This window comes from Carya illinoinensis, chromosome 4 (genome assembly GCF_018687715.1).
Source record: "Carya illinoinensis cultivar Pawnee chromosome 4, C.illinoinensisPawnee_v1, whole genome shotgun sequence".
Classification (NCBI taxonomy): domain Eukaryota; kingdom Viridiplantae; phylum Streptophyta; class Magnoliopsida; order Fagales; family Juglandaceae; genus Carya; species Carya illinoinensis.
The window spans coordinates 20432141-20453737 of record NC_056755.1 but is presented as its reverse complement, the minus strand read 5'-3'; the positions used below and the strand labels follow the sequence as shown (position 1 = coordinate 20453737).

Here is a 21597-nt window from a genome sequence, read left to right as displayed (position 1 = left end):
ACTGCCTCTATTCGATCACTATCATGCAGCCTTTGTCTCTTCCTCTCACATTCTCATGCTCTCTCTCTCTCTCTCTCTCTCTCTCTCTCTCTCTCTCTCCATCGTGTATGGCAGTTTGCTCTCCCTCTTTCTCTCCTTGTACTCTGCCACCACTCCTAGCCATGATGCTGTAGACAGTCACCTAGGTCACCGCCGCACGTAGATCTCTTAGTGACAAGTAATATTCATTCGACACTATTATGAAAAATTTCTGGAAAGCTAAAAAGTACAGGTAAGTATCATTCCTATGCTAGACTTTGCATTAAAGAAATGAACTGAGAATGATTTTGAAAAAATATGCATTTTTTGTTATGAAAAGAAATTTGAAACAACTTCAGTTATTTCTTCTAAATTACTCATGAAACTTTGTACAAGAAGATAGTATTTCTATTATGACTGGTATAGACATGAGCCTATTTTTGGTATTCTGTTTCTTAACTTTGTAAAAAGAGTGAATATGAATTTTTGTGCAAAATATCTAATAATTTGATTCTGTTGTGCTTTGAATATGTTTTGAATGCGATATGATATGTTGTGATCTCTGAAAACCTCTGGCATGTCATTCTATTTATGTTTCTATTCCATTATGACCTTATTATGGGTGTAAAACTGTAGCCTTTGTTCAGCTTGGCACCAACTCTTCTATTTTTGGTGCACCCACTTTGGAAGCCAAAGTGGTTTTTTTACGTGGTCTTTCCTGTGTGCACACTTGGGGCTCCATAAATGAATAAACAGAAGACTTCACATTCTGTTTTTGCTCAGTTGGCCACCTGGGTTTGCACAATCCTACCACGGAGGTTAAACATGAAATTCTATTCTAATGTGATGTTTTAGTTATGTTATGTGGAAGGAATTTTGAATAAGAATATTTTTTTAACTTTCACTCTGATATTTTGATACATGTTTTGATTATGCATTCTAAAATGAAATGTTTTGTTCTGCATGCTGAACTTTGTACATACTCATGTTTACATACTAGTATATGTTTTCTGCTTACTGAGTTGTTGATAACTCATTCCTTATCTACACAATATTTTTCAGATAATATTGATGCCTCAACTAGAAGTCAAGAATAGGAAGTATTAGCCAGGCTGATAATCGTAGAAGAATAAGTGCGAAATGGTACAATTATCTATTGGAGGGTCCTAGTAAGTAGAATTATTATTTTATGTTATTTTGGTGTTTTGAATTATGGATATGTCCGAGTTTGTGAAGATTTTATTTTATTTTATTGAGGTACTTCTATGGTGTCTTGGTGGAGGAACATATATATTTGGTTTGAATAAATGAATTTATAATTGGTAGAGCCTTTGGATTATTTATAGTTGTGTTATTGGAAAAGATTTTAGGTTACAAGAGCTAATTCTTCGGACCTTCGGGACTGGGGTGTTAAACACACACACTTACCCTTGCCAATGTGGTGTGTGACCCGAGTGGCCATCACCCAGATGTCGTGACTCCTACTAAATCACACATGGGGGTCAAGGGCGCCAAAGTCAGGATGTACAAATGGTCATGGTGCACAAATTAATCATGAAATGGATGCTTTAAAACGAGTATGTTTTCAACTTGCTCAGAAATTGTGTTGAGTGCTTGAACTTTGTTACATTGTAAAATTTTGTGTGAAGTTAATTGTTGCTCAGATATGCCTAATTTGATTAAGTGTCTAATGTCAATTATAGTCTTTCCTTGCTTCAACTACTTGTACATTTTCTTTTCCATTGGCATGCATATTTAAGTGTCCGTCACTACAACAAATATGGCTTTTAGTGACAGATTATAAATAGTGACGGTTTCCAAATTGTGACTAAAACGTATTTACTGTGATGGTTTGTGAGAACTGTCACTAAATGTTGGGCAAGAATTTCAAAACGTTCGGACGTTTCATATAATACGTTCACACGTCACAGTAACGTTCGAATGTTATGTATATTTATGTGTGAACGTAAAAAATTAGCACGAACGTTTGAACGTTTTAACTCATTACGTGCGAACGTTAATATATTAGCGCCAATGTTCGAACGTTATATGTTAAATTACATAAAATAACCATAATATATATTTTTTTAATATTAAGGTTGAGTAAAGTTATATTAAAAAAAAATTAAGAGTAGAAATTAAGCTACACAATACATACATTAAATATTTGTGTCCATTACATATGTCGAAAATAAAAAATAAAATATGATAAATTTTTACAAATCACTTTCAGAACTGCTGGTTTTCAAAAGATCGAAACTCCTCAATCAATATCTCAACCTTATTGTTTAGCACATCTACATGATGTGCAAGATGTGTGACAGCCTTATCTATATGTGTAATCTGTCTATCGATTTGTTTGTCTATATGCGCCTTCATATCTGTCATCATTGTATCAACCCAAGCAAGTCGCACATCTCCAGCAGATGTAACTCCCGGCTGCTGACTAGTACTCGCCGACGGGCAAGCAACATCGGCCCCAGACTCAGTCGGGGGAACAAGATCTGGCGTAGGACCAGACTGACGCCGAGCTGAGCCTCTCCCCTGTCCAATGCTCCGGCGGTGTGTGGTTATGTCGATGGGGCTCATCTGGTTTATCACCATCTCCTCCGCCTGGAGTGGCACTCCCGGGCTAGTAATAAGCGGCTGATGATGACTCCGTATGGGAGATTATCCGTGGTAACGATGCTGGCCTCGTAATGGATCTGCTCAAATATAGCAAAGGGCAAGTCAATGGGCTCACCACATGCCAAGCAAATCAGGAACTGTGCACGAGCCCTACTGAATGTGCTCTTATGTGCCACCGGGTCTACATTTGTTACAACAAAAATGTGCAACATGCGAAAGAAAGGTAGCAGCTGATTCTGGCTGAAGGAGTTCGGCCTATCGAGCTTTGTGCAGTCCGTGCCAGTGAGGATGTAGAAATCCCGGTCTCGCTCATCGTCACCAACCTCAGCAGCAATAGGATCGCCCTCGGGTCGATCTTCTTCATGACTGGGCATAAACTCAACAGGGCCCGAAGATGAAGCAGAAGCGGCTAGATTTGCCTCGAATATGCCCAGGGAAAATGCAACTGCTATGTCACTAGCCTGAGCAGCTGTCGACTCAGGTAGAATACGCGGAATCTGGAGTAAGTCAACGAGAACATCCGCCGAGAACTGAAACTATACACCGCGTACACTGAGAATATGAGATGATGCATCGTTAGGCATGGTGGCCATCCCAATGTAAAACTCTCGAACCATTGTGGGGTAAATCTTTCCCCTCAATGTGCATATGGGGCCCCAGCCTCTGGTGACGAAGACGTCTCTCAGCGTCTTCTGCTCCTAGCTAAGCTCATCAAACTCATTAATGAGGATTTCTCATTCCCCCATAACAGTTCGTGCCCCCAGTCGAGCAATGTCCGGATTGCCTCCATCCCTCCCTCGCTTCCTTGTCGTCATATACTGAGTCATATCCTGAAAATTAAAAAAAATATATAAGTTATAACATTTAAAAAAAATGATTATAATCACAGATACATACGTATTATGACATATATGGATTATACAGAAAATTAAAATATCATCCTTATAAATTTACATAATTTTGCCATTAAAATTTTTAAATAATTTCACTTTTTCAATATATAAAATAATAATAATAAAAAGAAACAATATAAAAATATTTTAATAGGAAAGGTTCAAACGTTATTGAAAGTACGTTCGCACGTTAAAATAGGTGTGAATTTACGAAGATGATACGTTCGGATGTTTTTATCGAACGTTTCATTCAAACGTTCGATAAAAACGTGTGAATGAGTTCATTACATCTGAATGTATTATATAAAAGTTCGGACGTAATGAATTTGAACCATCATACGTTTGGACGTTCTTACTAGCCGAAGAAGACCAAAGGTTTACGTTCGAACGTTTTATCCAACGTTCTGTTAAAGCATTGGATAAAAATGTTCGCACGTAAAAATAATACGTTCGCACGTTATAATATAATGTGCGAACGTAAAGAATACTAAAGGTCACACGTTTGGACGTTGTGTCGTGACGTCCGAACGTTATGATACAGAATCGCTGAGTCGACTCAGCCATTACCGAAAGCTTCGAACCGCATGTTTCGAAGCCACAAACAACCAAAATAAGCATTTATATACAGTGGGGAATGTTTCTACGGTCCTATTTTATCAATTTACTGCGAATGGTGGCCGGAAATGCAAGTTTTATAACCGGCCTACGGTGGGTTTTGAATTTTTGAAACCCACCGATTAAAAGCAAGGAAATAGAAGAGGGAGAGGGTACATTACCTTTTAGTGACAGTTGTGGTGGCGGATGGCGACTGTTGCGGCAGCGTGTGTGGCGGAGAGGAAGAGAGAGTTTGAGTTTTCACTGTTTTCGTACAAGTTATGGCCTAAAAACCGTCGTGCCTAGCCTTATATACAGTTAACGTTCGAATGTTCATTAATTAACATTCGAACGTTAACTGCACATGCGAACGTTATGTAGATTATGTTCGGACTTAGAATCATACGTGCGAACGTATAACTTGTACGTTCGGACGTTGTGTTAACATGCGAACGTATAACGTATAAGTTCAGACATTAATCAAAACGTCCAAACGTTTTAGTTATAACATTCGAACGTTTTTACACTATATAATTACTATAATATATATTATATTATCTATATATTACTATATAATATGATATGTTATATAATATATATTATATATTATATAATGTATAATATTATATACGTATAATATACGTATATTATATAGTATATAGTGTTAATAGTGTATATAGCGTATACTATATACTGTTATACGTGTATATAGTGTATACTATATACTATATAGTGTTATACTATATAGTATATAGTGTAATATATATAGTGTAATATAGTATATTACACTATATACTATATAGTCTTATCTCCAAACCATAGGACAACAACTGGATAGGATAGAAGAAAAGATAGAAAATCCAATTTCTATCCAATCTTCAACACCTGTTTCCCAGTCTACTAACAAACCTTTGATTATTTTACCAGAAAAAAGGCCAATCTTTGATCCCATAACAAAACAAACCAAAACTCTTGATCAAATTAATCAAATGCTAAAAAATATCAAGATTGACAAACCTTCCTCTAGTAAACCTGAAAAACCTTCAACTAGTTTGATCATTGCACATACTAATACCCAGCTTCTTAATTACGCTGAAAATATCACCATAAGTGAAATTATCATAATTAAGAAACCCTGAGGTATCAGTGAGTTCATCCTTGATTTTGAGAGCAAAAAGATAAGGTAAACCATCGATGAATTTTTCCTTCCAGTAAGGCTTCTGACTGTCGTCCTGAAGCATTACTCTGGAGGTAAAAACATCTTGATACCATTTGTAATCAGACATTTGACGGCATCGCAAATTATTTAAATAATCAGAAACACGATTTGTAATATTAGAAGGAGTACCAATAAAGTGCTTGATAATAGTATAGATTAAGGTAATACACTATATATATTACACTATATACTATATAGTGTATACTATATAGTGTTATATAGTATGTAGTGTTAATACGTATATAGTGTTATATATGTATTATTGAAACCTATATTATATAGTATATAGTATTATAGTATATACTATATTATATACGTATATTATATACGTATTATATACTATATATAGATATAATATATATGTATGTTATTATATATTATATTATATATACTATATATTATATAATATCTAGTGTATACTTATATAATAATTATATAATATTATTGTATATATTATTGTAATAATATTAATATATATTATATACTATTTAATATGTTAATATATATAGTATATATTATATTGTAGTATATAGAGTTATTTATATATCCAATACTATAGTTAATATACTATAGTATCTATATAATAACTATAGTATGTACTATATAGTAATATATAGTATATAATATATATAGTATATACATATAATAAAGTATATGTATAGTATGTGTGTGTATATATCATACTATAGATATAATATACTACTAGTACTATGTTATATATACTACTTGTGTATAATATAGTATATATACTACAAATATAGTACTAGTAGTATATTATATCTATATTTACTATATAATATATTATACTATATTATATAGTTATTATATATAGATAACATACTATATAATACTTATACTATATTATAGACTATAATATAGATAATATATTATATAATACTTATACTATATTATCTAATAACTATATTACTTTAATATAGTTATTAGATATACTATATTAAAGTATACTATACTAGGATAATATACAATTTTTCCTATATAATATATTATAATATACTTGTTATAACTATAATATATAATATACTTATTATATTATAGTTATAATATAATATATATTTTATATTATTAGTTAATATAAAGTTATAATATATATAGTACTTTCTTATATAATACTTATGTTATATATATTATAATTGGTACAAATTATATATTAATTAATATTGTATAATTTATAATTTAATATATAAATATATTATGAGGAATATACTAAATTCTAATATGTAAATAATAATATTTACGTTCGAACCTTCATGTGAAACGTTCAGACGTTATAATAAATTCGGAGGGAAATTTCCCGCTGAAATCAAATTTGCACAGTACGTTCTAACGTACTATATAAACGTTCAAATGTTATTGACGAATATGTAGGATCGAGAATCATACGTGCGAACGTACTGTATAATTGTTGGGCGGGATAATATTACGTTCGAACGTTACTGCTTAAACGTTCGCATGTAAAATGAAATGTTCGGACGTTTATTAATGAACGTCCGAACGTTAATTGCATAACAAGCAGAAGATAAAACTTTCACGCACGGGAAAGTAGATTTATTTCTGCTTTCCTCCGTGCGTGTTAGAGTGAGAGACAGAGAGAGTTTTAGAGAGAGGGAGCTGGGAAGTGGAAAGGTTTGGAGAGACAGAGAGAGTTTTAGAGATAGGAAGAGAAGAAGTGGAGGGTTATAGTGAGAGAGAGTTTGCAAAGGTATAGTTTTAAGCATTAAGGTAAAAAAAATTTCTCATTTTTTATTTGTAATTTACATGATAATTATCAATGTTTTGTTTCATATATATTTAACTAACTAGTATTGTGTATTTTTTGAAGGATCATTTGTTGTGAATTGTTGAAAAGTTGTGATTTTTGAAGAAGAATTTATTTAAAGCACAAGGTATATATACTAAACTCTACTGTTACATTTTATTGTGGATTTAATTTGTGATATGGATTGTGTTGTTTGGATGAATTAAAATGAAAAATTATTGTTATTGAATATGTTTATTCTTAATGTGATAATGTTTTAGTATAGTGTATGTTTTTGAATAATAATTATTTGTAAATTTATGTGTCTATTTTAGTAATTTGTTGTGATAAAAGAATATATATAACAATCTTCAATAAAAAATAAATAGTGTGATTATTTGTGTAAAAATAAAAATAAATAGTATATAATTTATAATAACGATAATTATAAATTATAATATTACGATTAAAACTATTATCTATATAATTAGTTAAATAACTAATATAATAAATTATCATATATTACTAAGTGTCAATTACAAGGCATAACTATATAGTATATATAAAAATTCGTAATACTAAAATTATAATATAAATAAGTATTATAAAATAATAATTCCTAAAAATCTAATAGCTCAATAATCCTAAATATTTTATCTAATAATATATAGTATAGTGTTATTAGTATCAATCCATAATAATAATTATCATGTAATGTATAGTATTAAAAAAGGATTAATAAGAAATAGATAAGTAATTATAATAATAATTACTTATTTAATAATAAAAATTATTATAATAATTATAATAATTTTGGCAATAATAGTAATAATTATATAATAACTGATAACAATTAAGTGTTATCAATATATAGTATAACTAGTAATTATAATCTAATTTACTATATATTATATTAAATACAAAATAAATAAGTAAAAATTGTTATTTTATGCTATATAATAACAAATAAAATATAAGTGTTATATATTATATAGCTGATAATAAGTATAATTTGTTATTAGGAATTATATAAGTCTACAAATAATTTCTAAGTGTTATCAATCATTAATAATATAAATATTATTAGTACATCGGGATAATTCAAACAATGTGCGCTAATTTATTTGTAGACTTTTTTGTTAGATATTGTATAACATTGCATAAATAACCTTAGACCCGTTTGGAAATTAGTGTACATTTAGGTGTACATTAATTCCTGAATTGTCCAGTGTGGACAATTTAAGATTATATTATCTGTATTGCACATAAACGTTATTCCTACTTTGAACGTTTAGTATGAAGTTTCGGTGTCTTCCTCATTTGTTCTTCGGGTATACTGTTCTTAGGGTCATAATCCCTATATGTGAACATGTATACTTGGAGAACTATGGGGAAGTGCTGCCGAAATTTTTACTAACGTTCAAAGTAGTAGAGTGACGGGACTTGTGCAATATGGAGAATATAATCTCGAATGGGATAGGACCAACTACTTTGGGAAAGAGTACTTTGAACATGATGTATCATGACATGCATGTGTATTTAACTTTTCCATATATTACTAAAAAATTAGATGTTTTTAGAAATGGATAAAAGTTGGATGCGTTTACGCGATAGACTTGGAAAAGATTACATACCCCATGCGCGTGGAGTAAGGGCCTTCATTGAATTTGCAAATGCCTCTGCTGATAGTCGTGGTTACATTAAGTATCCATGTCGAGGTTGTAAAAATTTGTGTGCGATAGGATTGGATGAAGCTGAAAGTCATATATTTGTGAACGGTATGGATTTGTGGTATACTCGATGGGTACTGCATGGTGAGCCGTATGCTGAATCAGCGGATGACTTATTCAGTCAGCGGGAAAATTTGCGGCACGTGGATGATGATTATGAGCGAGATGAGATGGAGGAGATGTTGAGTGACATTGGAGCTGGGATGTTTATGGATGAGGTTGACGACAATGGCTCAAGTGGGCGACGTAATGATTCAGATAATTTTCCAGAAATGTGGGAAGATGCAAAGCTTGAGCTTTATCCAGGTTGTACAAAACATTCTAAAATGTCGTTTATTGTGCTGTTGCTTCACATAAAATCATTGTGTGGAATGTCAACCAAAGCAATTAACATGATATTAGACTTATTTAACGAAGTGCTTCCCGAAGGATCTGCATTGCCGAAAAACTTTTATGAAGCGAAACAGTTGAGAAAGGGATTAGGGTTTGAGTATAAGTCCATACATGCGTGCAAGAATGATTGTGTTTTATTTTGGAATGAGAACGAGGAGAAACAAACATGTCCTGTATGCGGAGAGTCGAGGTGGAAGGATAAGAAAAGCATGCCGGTTAAAGTATTGCGATATTTCCCATTGAAACCCCGGTTGCAAAGATTATACATGTGTAAGAAAATAGCTCACGATATGAAGTGGCACAAAGAGAAAAGAGTTCAAAATGATGGATATATGAGGCACCCTGCTGACTCACTTGCATGGCAATCTTTCGATAATCAATATCCAGAGTTTGGGATAGAAGCAAGGAACGTGCGTCTCGGACTCACAACTGATGGATTCAACCCTTTTGGAAATATGAGTACAAGTTATAGCACTTGGCCTGTAGTGTTGATTCCGTACAATCTTCCACCACGGAGCTGCATGAAGGCGCCCAACTTTTTGTTAACTTTGTTTATCCCCGGCCCGAGATCACCTGGGAATGACATTGATGTATATTTGCAGCCGTTGATTGAAGAGTTGAAAGAGTTATGGGAAGCAGGCGTCAGAACTTATGATGCATCCACATCAACAACTTTTCAGATGCATGCTGCGGTAATGTGGACGATAAATGACTTTCCGGCATATAGGAATCTTTCCGGTTGGAGTACTAAAGGAAAGTTAGTGTGTCCGACGTGTAATAAAGAAACTACTAGTGAGTTGTTAAAATATTCTCAAAAGTTGTGTTTCATGGGTCATCAACGTTATCTACCAACAAATCATGCATGGAGAACAGAATCCGCTAAGTTTGATGGACGAGTAGAAGATAGAATTGCGCCAAATGAGTTGTCTGGGGAAGAGATCCTGGAACAATTGGTACATGTGGCAGCAAACAATTTTGGCAAAGGTCGGGGAAAGAACAAGAGAAAACGAGGCGTAGCAGAATTGAATTGGACAATGATCAGTGCAAAACTGCAAGTGCACAGTATCGTAGTTTTATAATAAAGTGATAAGAAGAGTATCGTCCTCAGGGATTGGTACCTTACTTTTGCCAAGCACCAAAATTATACTAATCTCAATTTTATCTAGAGGAATCACTAAGATTTTTGTAGCTGCCAATTAAACTAAGATCAACTCAGAGAGTAATACGCAAATGAAATAAAACTGACGTTCGAAGATCAAATTAATGGGAAAGAAAACTTCTAGGAAATCGATTTCACCTAATTCTTCACTATGTTTTTCTCATCCAGCTAACTTAATTTAATTCTTTTTATTCATTAGCAAATCTCTAATCCATCCAACAGCCTCTTTCGATAGTCAATTGGAAATTATTTTTGTTCATCAATTCACACAAGAATATGCAAATTAATAAAGCAAGAAAGCAATAAGACCAATGATTTAATTACTACATAGGTTCATACAAGTTTTTCGATCTCTATACTTACCTATACTGAAATATTCAAGATCTACCCTATAATTTCCTCTTTCGATAGCAAATCACAAGATTCAATATCATCTAATCAATGGCCAGTTAATTAGAAGCAATAAACTCAGAATAAATCTGATAAACAAAGAGAGAATTGCCTTAAATTAGCATAGACAATCAAGCATAGTTCGGAAATAGGTTACATCGTTTTCCTAGAATGAATAAAATTTAGCTCATGCTAGAAATGGAATTCAACATAAACGAATTCACCATAATTGTTCTGAGAAGATTGGAAGAAAATAAACGCTGAAAAATACTCCTCGAGCTCACTGTCGAGCGGCCAAGGAAACAATTCAATGGTTTTCTCCCGTCTGTGCTCGTGTATGATTCCAACGTACGTGCAATAATTGGAATTCCCTCTCCAAAAACAAATGAATTGAATCCCTCTAGCTGTCTTTTTCAGTCCCAAAAGGTGTTCTCTAGTCAAAACGTACGGCCATAGAGTGAAAAATCTCTTTTATATGGTTTGACAGCGGAAGACCCTAGATCTGTCAAAATACAATGTTCGCTCGAGTGGGGTGTTGAGCGCACGTCGAGCATTCAACTCTGCCTGATTTAGCTCGAGCGTCCTATCAAGCGCACATCGAGCGTTTGACTCTGCCTGATTTCACTCGAGCGGCCAATGTCTCCACTCTAGCGATCTTTGTTTTTCAGCAACCCGCTCGAGCTCCCTGTCGAGCGGCAGTTGAGCGTTTGAATCTGCCTGAATTCGCTCGAGCCGCCAAAACCTCCGCTCGAGCGAACTTGTAAAATCTGTAATACGAAATTTTTGCAAGTCATCAGACAAAGCGTAGTATTTTTTTTGAGTTGCCATATTGGTCATCCTGCATGTTGCGACATAGTTTGGATGTAATGCATATTGAGAAGAATATTTGTGATAATATACTAGGTACATTGATAAGCATCAATAAAAAGACGAAAGATACGATTAAGACAAGGAAAGATCTTGAGAGAATGGGAATTAAACATAATTTGCATTTACGAGTGGAAGGTGAGAGGGTGGTCATGCCGCATGCATGTTTTACAATGACAAGGGAGGAGAGGATGGACTTCTGCAAATGGTTGCAAGGTGTGTAGTTGCCAGATGGTTATGCTTCAAATATCAGTAGATGCATAAGCCATGATGACTGGAAAATTGGTGGATTGAAAAGTTATGACTGTCACGTATTTTTGCAGAAGTTATTACCGGTGGGAATTCGTGGGAAGCTAACATTTGCTGTACATGTTGCCATAACTGAACTGTGTATGTTTTTTAAGGATTTGTGTGCTCGGGTAGTGAAGCGAGATATGCTGCAGAAACTGGAAGAAGACATTGCTACTATACTATGTAAATTTAAGCAAATCTTTCCACCGTCATTTTTTGATGTCATGGTCTATTTAGCAATACATTTACCCCGGGAGATCATGTTGGGTGGACTGGTACAGCTCCGTTGAATGTATCTGAATGAAAGATATTTAGGTCGACTGAAGCGCACTGTTGGGAATAAAGCCAGAGCTGAGGGTTCAATAGCAGAGGCCTATATACACGATGAATGGTTAACATTTTTCTCTTTATATCTTCGTGGTGTTGAGACACGATTTATTCGTCAAGAACGAAATGCTAATCTTGCTGCTCCGCCTCCTTGTGAGCTATCAGTGTTTTCTCAGAATGTACGACCTTTGGGTGCACAAACAGGTTACGATTTACTTGATACAGAGTTGGGTAAAGTTCGGTGGTACGTACTAAATAATTGTCAGGAGATTGATTACTATCTCAGGTATGTCGTTGTACAAGGTTTAGATAATTCTAAAGATTATATACAACTTTAACTATTGTCATGTAAAATAATATGATAACTTATACTATACAGTGAGCACATGGACAAACTTAAGATGGAAGGCATCGAGGATATAGTGGCAAGACACGAGTCAAAATTTTCTGGATGGTTTGAACAACGTGTATGAACTAAACTCTATACTATATGTTACATGATGAAAGTTTTAACTCTAGCTAATATTTAATAAATGACATTATTTAAATTGTTAAATATTGGAACAATGTGCTCGTGATCCTGGATCAGTCTCTTTTGAATTGTATGCATTGGCCCGTGGTCCATCAAACAGAGCACTTCGATACACTGCATGCACAGTTCGAGGTTATAGATTCCATACTCTGGACCGTGAACGTAATAGAAAAACTCAAAACTGTGGTGTCTTGGTCAAGGGGAGTCATGGAACAGATGATATTGATTATTATGGTGTCATTCGTGATATTAAAGGATTGAAATATGTGGGTGGGTCTATAACATATGTCTTTAAATGTGATTGGTGGGATCTAGGTGGTGGTCGGGATTCGATATATAGGGATAATCATTTTACGAGTGTCAATACTGCATCTAAATGGTACAAAGATGATCCATTCATACTGGCTTGTCAAGCTACTCAAATCTATTACTTGATTGATCCAATGAAAAGTGCTGATGAAGATAGTGGAGAGATAACTTGGCGAGTTGTACAAAAATTTGTCCCTCGAAATATATATGAAGTAGGAACGAGTGCAGATTATGATAATAGTGGAGATGAAGATGACACTCCAAATCTAGAGGCCTACCAGGAAGATGGAGGAGGGGGTATTAACTTATTTGTTGACCTTGGTGCACTCGAGTTGCTCCCCTTATGTAGAGATGACGTTCCACTCATCCATCTCGACCCGTCTTCATTAAATTATCACTCAATTGAAGAAAGTGAGAAAAGTACAGAAGAAGAGTCAGAAGAAGAAGACGAACAAGAATCCGGGGGGGAAGTGGATAAGGATGATGAAGAAGAGCTTGATGATGATGACGAAGATGTTATACAGAGAGATTCTGAAACAAACATGGAAAATACATCCGAAGATGAAGACTAAAAGTACTAAAAAGTTTATTCATATACAGCCATTATAGAATTTTATAATAAATATAAATTTATTCTAATAATATTTTTTTGTTATATATAATCATTTCCAAGTATGCCACCAAAAAGACAAAAGAGAAATGTGCCTCCTCCACCGAGTCCAAGTCCTGAACCCATTGAGGACTCCCCACCTGAGGAGTCCATTCCCAAAGATGAAGTTAACATTACAGATAACGATGCACAGTCGACACCTACCGTTAAGGAATGTTTACGTTAATACTATATATAATCAAGATGTTTGTTTCGATAAATAATATATATAACCTTCAAAATTATACTATCATCTATTAGTTGATGAACAATTGGCTCGTCGCGATCGTGGCTATACACGCGGCATCTCACTTGAGAAAAATCAAAGGCATGGTAAACTGAAAATCACAATTCTTGATAATTCTACTGGAGGAGTGAATGATAGTGCAGCAGCGCTTTCCTCTTATATTGGCACAGTAGTTCGAGATTGCGCTCCATTTTATGTGCGCTCCTGGAGAGATGTGCCGAATGAGATTAAGGAACACATTCGGAGTTGTGTGCTGGTGAGTTTACTTATTATATCATTTTTTTTACCTACATTAGTTTATCATATTTTTAACATAATTAATTTATAATTAGGATGAATTTGACCTCGACTTTGGTCGTAGCGAGGATTTGAGAACTGTGAATGAGTTAATGGCTACACTATTCCGACATCACAAGGGACGATGTCACGACCATTTCAAGAAATTTGCGACTTTTGAAGAGGCTGCACAGTCCCCTTTCCAGCAGATGAAATTAGACGATTGGATAAAGTGTTGTGATCTTTTTGCCTCTCTAGAATATCAGGTATTCTAGATTTATTTTCTATAATTATTTACATTTATATTTGTTGTTTATATTATATGTATGTACATATATTACAATTAACGGTAGGAATTATTTGTGTAGCACTTAAGTTCTACAAATGTAAATAATAGATCTGCTCTGACTATTCACGATCGTGCTGGTTCAAGATCATTCCATCGTCTTGCTGAAAAAATGGTAATTAATAAACGCAATAATTCATATTTTTTCTTATTATTCTTTTATATAAGTACTAACACTGTCTTTTTCAAATTGCTAATGTCATTTTCTTAGAAACGTGATGATTCTGAAAACTTTTCCCTCATTCATGTCTATGCTGCTGCTCACACTAATGAGCATAGTGAGTGGATAGATCCTGCAGCTGCAATTAATTATGTAAGTGGTGTTCCTTTTGTTAAATAAATTATGTAACATGTGATTAAATTATTTTTTATTTGTATTTCTTTTAATATGTTACTTATTGTGTGTTTTGATCTTTCAAACTGCAGGAAAAAATGATGGAGATGTAGTCAACTTCTGGGGATTCCTCTCCTAGTGACTTGGACATTTTTTCACAGGTGCTTGGGCCCAACTCTAGTATGGCAAGAGGTTTGGGACGATCTTTCAAGCATTCCGGTTCATCTTCCTCAACCTCATCGACATCACAACTTAATAATTTTACCAAAGATTTAGAAACTACACGACACGAGAATGAGTATATGAGGTCTAGACAGCAAGAGTTGGAGTCCCTCTTAGAGCGACAGTCTCATTTAGAGACGCGTTTGCAGGACCAACAAAGAGACCAGGAGGAAAGAATCCGTAGTGAGGTCCAAGAGCAAGTGCAGTGGGAGATGATGCTGCAAATGGAGCGTGTTATGTCATTGCAACAGAATCGTGCTGGGCGAGGAAAGAAAAAGAAATGAATTTTATTTCTGTATTACGTTTTTAACATCTAATTTGAAAACAGTTTCAAACAATATTGGTTGTGAAATATGTATTGTGATATGAAACAATTGGTTTGTTTATTAAGTGGATGAGTTTAGCATTTCTGATATATACATTCGAATGTAAATAAAATATGTTTCAACAGTATTACACGTTCGAAAATACGTTCGAACGTAATCATACAAAATAGTAACAAAACGTTCGAACGTTTAAACCCAAGTTAAAAAAAGTTTAACGTTACAAAAATCCGAACGTACATTTTACGTTCGAACTCTACTCTCTTAACATTCAAATTAACGTCCAAACGTTATGATACAACCGTTCGGACATTATTTCCTTTTCATTGGATTCGTGATTCGAACATAACGTTCGCACGTATAAACGTTCGAACGTTTACATTATACGTCCGAACTATAATCAACAAACGTTACCTTTTCTCGTTCGGATGTCAGCTCGTCTTTTTTACATTCGAACGTATAATTTTAGGTTCGAACGTTATTTTTTGTGACAGATTCTAACCGTCACAGAAAATAATACGTTCGAACGTTATTTCAAACGGCACATCCCCAACCGTCACTAAAAATATTTTTAGTGACGCTTGTACAGTAAACTGTCACCAAATGTAATCCGTGGCGCACATTACGTGACAGTGGTGGTGACGGTCAGAAACCGTCACCAAATATATTTCGTGACGTTTTTTCCATTTCTTGTGACAGTTTCATCGATCTGTCACTAAAACTTATTTTTATTGTAGTGCGTCTTAGTTTCACTTAATGAGATTTTTCAAACTCTCACATTGGTAATCCCACTATAGTTCTGCTCATCGAGATTGTAGACTTTAATGTAGATGGAGACTTTGGTAGTAGTTATAGACATGGAGATCCAACACAGTAAGAAGATTGATGATCGGGGATTTTCCCTGCTCTTTTATGTTGCTATGTTTAAATTTCTTGGTCAACTGGATGACTGTAAAAGTTTATTTAACTTTTGACTCTGAAACTTGTAACTTAAGGATAATGTCGTTATGATGTTACTAATTTTCTCTGGTACTGTTATTTAGATTTAATGACGATCCTTTTTATTTTATGTTGCAAATCAATTGTACACTTTTTATTGAGCAAGTGAGCACATTTTGTTATCACACACATGTGATGGGTGTATGATCCATGCGACCAACATTCTAATGTCACGGCTTGTGCCAAATCACAAGCGGGACCTAGGAGCATCATGGTTTCCTTCAAATCATCAATTTACATTAATTTTTGCCTATTTAAGAAAAAATCCGCTTGGAGATTAATTTGGAAGTGATTTTAATTCCAATTTTGGCCAAATTTGCAATTGGACTAGGACTCTTGTTCAGCTAGGTATTGATCAATTCTTATGTAATAATTAAAAATTCTTCTTTTCGGATCTGGCAAAGTTATCATAATTTAGTATTTCCATAGCTATATGAGCTCAACGTATGAGCTTCATCGGATAGTTCCAATTTTACAATTACTTTATATTGTCAGAGTTTTCTATGCGTCTTGACGTATTTTTTTTCAATCTCAATCTTTTAATTTTGTTGATAACTAACCGTCAGAAATAGTACTAATGATAATTAGATAATTAGGGCAACAATTTGATGGATTTCAATAGTTCATGAGGAGTTTAATATTCAAGTTGAAAACATAAGAAACAATCTGTAAACGAACCAATACTGTACGGGATTTGATTTGGAATTACTAGAGAAGCAAATGAACCATGATGATCTTGTAAGTAAAGTATATCGCCCTTTTCATTAAGACTCTAATCAACTTAATCATGAGTTTGGATTAATGGAGTGTTACATCAGAACCAACCAGACTGTTTTGCATAGGCACAAAAAACATTCATATTACATAATTTACATTATAATTTCATCATTACAAAGTTTCGTATGACATGCAAGGTGCACATCTACTCTGGGTAAGAATTATCTTTGTACAGTACTTCTACAGCCAACACTCACCTTTAAGCTCATTAGCCTTTTTGCATATACATTCCTGAGCTGTCTAAGGCATGCACAAGCTTTAATGTGTGTGTGTGTGTGTGTGTGAGAGAGAGAGAGAGAGAGAGAGAGAGAGAGAGAGAGAGAGAGAGAGAGAGAGAGAGAGAGAGAGGGAGGTGGCCAAATCTTCAATGATATCCTAGAATAATTAGTCCTTTTTTTTGTCTGAGCTAGAAGATCTGGTCTTCATTAAAATAAACACTGTCCTTATTCCTCCCACCTTTATGTTTCTTTTAAAAATATCAATACATTTGGCTGTGCATCCTGCATGCATACCAAGGAACGATATTCTTCATCCCCATCCAGTTCTTTTTACCATCCTTTCTATCAAGAAATAAAAGAAGACACATCATGGACTGCGAAATGAGGAAGTAGATCACGAGGAGTACTTGACCCATTTTGGCTGCCCTGCTCAAAGCATATCAAGGAAGAATTATAGTATTCAAAGAGACCATTTTTCCTAAGACCAGTACTCCCATGTCCATTTTGTCCCTTCAATTTTGAGGAAAGCGACTCCTTAATGAAAGAACCGCACTGTCTCGGCTGGGTTTGATAGAAAATTTTTGACACTACCAACTCTCCATCTGTCTCTTCTTCATTATTTCCAAGGTGGTATTGGTGCATTACCCAGTTGGTTTTCTCAGGCTTTCTTTGCTTTCCATAGTTGGTGTAGAGCACGAGTATCTTTTTGAAACCTTTGACCTTGCCAATGACGAAAATTGGCCTGGTCTTGCCTGTTTTGTGCCATCTCGTCTCGCTACCTTCCATGTCTGTGTGCACCTTTCTCCTTTTCCGAGTTCCCGTCGTGTATGCTTTCGACGGTCGGTGAAAGTAGTGCCGGACTTGGCCATCTTTGCTTACTCCTGCATCATGACGATGGAGCACCTAATTAAAGACATTATAGTACACATTTTTTTTCTGTTTTAGTTGGCAGCTGTAACTGCTAGTTATTTTTTATTCTTTTCCATAAATATCTAGTTGAAGCCATGCATGCCGAATGATAAACAGAACGGCAAGGGGAAAGGAAAAGGGTAAAGAACAATTAGGAGGAAGAAGAAGAAGAATAAAAAATAAAATAAAAAATTCCAATCATAACGACGTCCATTAATATCATTGTTATGTAAAAATTGCCCCGTATCTTCTTCAGAGACCAAAAATCTCTAAACGTAGGAAAGTCGTTTGTTGCAATTCAGAAAAAACGAAAATGAGCCACATATATATGTCATTTTTGTTTGTTTCATTCATTATGTTTTTTCTAAAAGAGTCGCAACAACATGCATATAGACTTTTACACTGGAATTATTGGAAAATATGTGTATGTGCTTATACATACATATATGTGTGTGTGTGTGTGTGTGAGGAGCTAGAGAGAGAGAGAGAGAGAGAGAGAGAGAGAGAGAGAGATGAAGTATGGGTGCCTGTAATTCACCTGGCAACCTTTCAGGGTGGGTGTAGCAAATTCCATTCTCTCCATCAATAGTAGGGATGAACTCATCGAGAAGAGGGTGAAGCTTACGAGGATCGGACAGCACCTTGCCCTCCAGGTGTTCAAGAATTTCTTGATCAGATGGATCAAACTTAACACCCGCAGGTAGCCCCGGCAAATCATGAAGTCTAGCCTATTATAAATTGTTATATTTGCATCATTATTTATTACAGCAAACCACAGAAGTTTGATCACATAAAAAATATAATAAATCTAAATCGCCCCTGAAAAACGAGAAAACAATATTGATGTTACAATAAATAAATAAAAAATTACACAAATTTTAAAACCTGTTTATCTTGGCATTTAATCTGATAACCACATGTAGCACAAGTTCTAATCGGATAGTCTCTGCCATTTGCAGAAACGATTATGTTGTTGTCACCACCCTCGTTGCATTGAGTCATGATTTCCTTGTGCGAGTGCCACAGTGGAATTCCTTTATTGGTTCCTCGATCCGGTAGTACCACTCACTGCGGCTCCAAAATAAACAAAATCCAAAGAAGGGAGAGATCAAGGAATAATTAAATGGAAAGCAACTTGTCTCTTTTAAAGCTTGCTCCCCTCATGCACGTTCTTGTTAAAGGCTGGAAAGGAATCAGATTCTTCCTCGATCGCTTAACAGTCCTCATTTACTCTGAATGCATGTCCTGGCTCCCTCCTTGCACTAGCTACCTCCTTGCACTAGCTACTGGAGAAAGAGAGGCAGAGATCAGAGGGAGAGTAAAAAAAATGAGATTGAAATCTTCCAAAATACAGCAAGCTGAAAACAAAAAAGCTTTAAAAATATATATCTTAACGGTTCCTTGGATCTCAAGTTAAGATTTGCTTGCATAATGGGAGATTTCATGATATCTCCAAAACTCTGACTAGTGGGAAATTTATATCGATAAAACGGGTTTCAATTTTAAACAGAAGACCAAAAGTTGGGGAGATGTTTGAGTGACGATGGAGCAACCGAATATGAGAGAGAGAGAGAGAGAGAGAGAGAGAGAGATTAGGTCCAATGTCGACCTAGAGTGTGCACAAAGTTAAAGTATAAATTCCAGAATAAAACCTAAAAAAGAAAAAGGAAAAAAAGGCCATACGCTAGAAGAAGCCAACCACAATCCTATTCCTTCACGTACACTTCTCATGCAAAGCAACAATTAACCTGATCTCTCTCTTGCGCGCATGCTCTCTTGTCTCACTCGAGAGTACAAAAAATTTCACAATTTTAATCATGTAGGTGTAGAAACAATTTGTGCTGCATATATGGCAAGTTATAAATTTGGTATCAATATGCATTAATTACGAAGATGGTGGAAAATAGATCACAATAACCTCCTACATATTCTGCCTTCAATCATACACATGACCTTTCATCTCATTCATTAGCTTTCTAATTAACATGATTCACACGGAGAGAAAACTTATGTACTTTCAAATTAAAATGCACCTAAGACAACTCATTTGTAACGTGCTTAATTAATTTCCAACCAAATATTATGTCTAGATGGCCATGATAAGTACTCTTGATAATGGTTGTATCCATATATATAGATGACTTTATATCTTCAACTTTTTTATCTAATCATTATAACTTTTCCAAACTTCTAAACAGAATCCAAAAAACAGTTTAGCTTTTTGAAATCTTAAAAATAAAAGAATAAAAATTATAACAATATTTTAACTTTATAATATTTTTATTCAATTTTTTCTCATTTTTCAAAATCACATAAACATCTTAACTCAGATTATTTTACTACTATCTTCAAAACATTTTATTAGTATTCATAGATCACCTAATCTCATCTCACTATCCAAATCAGGCCTTAGAATTAGTTGGTGTGACTGACGTGTACTACTACAAATTTAAAATATTGTTTGGGAAATTCTCAAATCCTACGGTTGATAATTTTTCCAAGTCGTTTATCCAATGATTGGGTTGCAATGCTTTATAAATGAATGGTTCAGAACCTCGACTTAAAAAATATATTCAAATATATAATTAGTTATAGTTAAAATAAATATTTTTAGTAATAAAATCACGAAATAAATTAAACCTTCCTAATATATAACTTTACCCAACAACATGATGATATTGCATGCTATAATTTCATAATGCATTCAGTATTGAACCTAAGGACATTAAACAGACACTACAAGGATTTTGGCTTTTTGCAGCGCTTAAAATCCTTGCAAAAACTCTATGAAAACGCTGCTATTGCTCAATTCCAGCGTTATAAACTTCCTTGCACGTTCGACAGTATTAACCCTTTATTGTTGATCTATTGCGCGCAACGTAACGATAAAAACGCTGAAATAGATATCTATTGCAGTGTATTAATATCGCTGTATTTTATTCGCTTTCACGCTGTAAAAATCATCTACAAATTCGGTATTTAGTGCTGCAAAATATCAATTACAGCAATCATGATACGATGCAATTAGTATAAAATTCGCTGCAATAGATTACCCGCTCAAGCAGCGTGTATATGTTTTCGTTGTTTTTATGCTTAATTACAACACTTTAATTCGCTGCAATAGAGCTCAAATCGCTGAAATAGAGGTTTGGTTAATAGCAACAATAACCAAACCTCGCTGCTGTTGATCC

The 21597-nt window shown here is 34.4% G+C and overlaps 1 protein-coding gene across 2 annotated transcripts; it reads right to left on the bottom strand.

Annotated features, from left to right (window-relative positions):
* Positions 1-17343: 17343 nt before the first annotated feature.
* On the bottom strand, positions 17344-19917 carry LOC122306826 (NAC domain-containing protein 73-like). 2 transcript variants are annotated; one of them, XM_043119347.1, is made up of 4 exons: positions 19802-19917; positions 19292-19692; positions 18945-19134; positions 17344-18378 (listed from the first exon to the last, which is right to left on the bottom strand). In XM_043119347.1, exons 2-4 carry the CDS (start codon positions 19406-19408, stop codon positions 17843-17845), a joined length of 843 nt encoding a protein of 280 aa, XP_042975281.1. In that variant the 5' UTR covers positions 19409-19692; positions 19802-19917; the 3' UTR covers positions 17344-17842. The 2 variants fall into 2 exon arrangements, with proteins under 2 accessions (XP_042975281.1, XP_042975283.1); XM_043119349.1 differs by having other exon boundaries at positions 18945-19129; positions 19292-19870.
* Positions 19918-21597: the final 1680 nt, after the last annotated feature.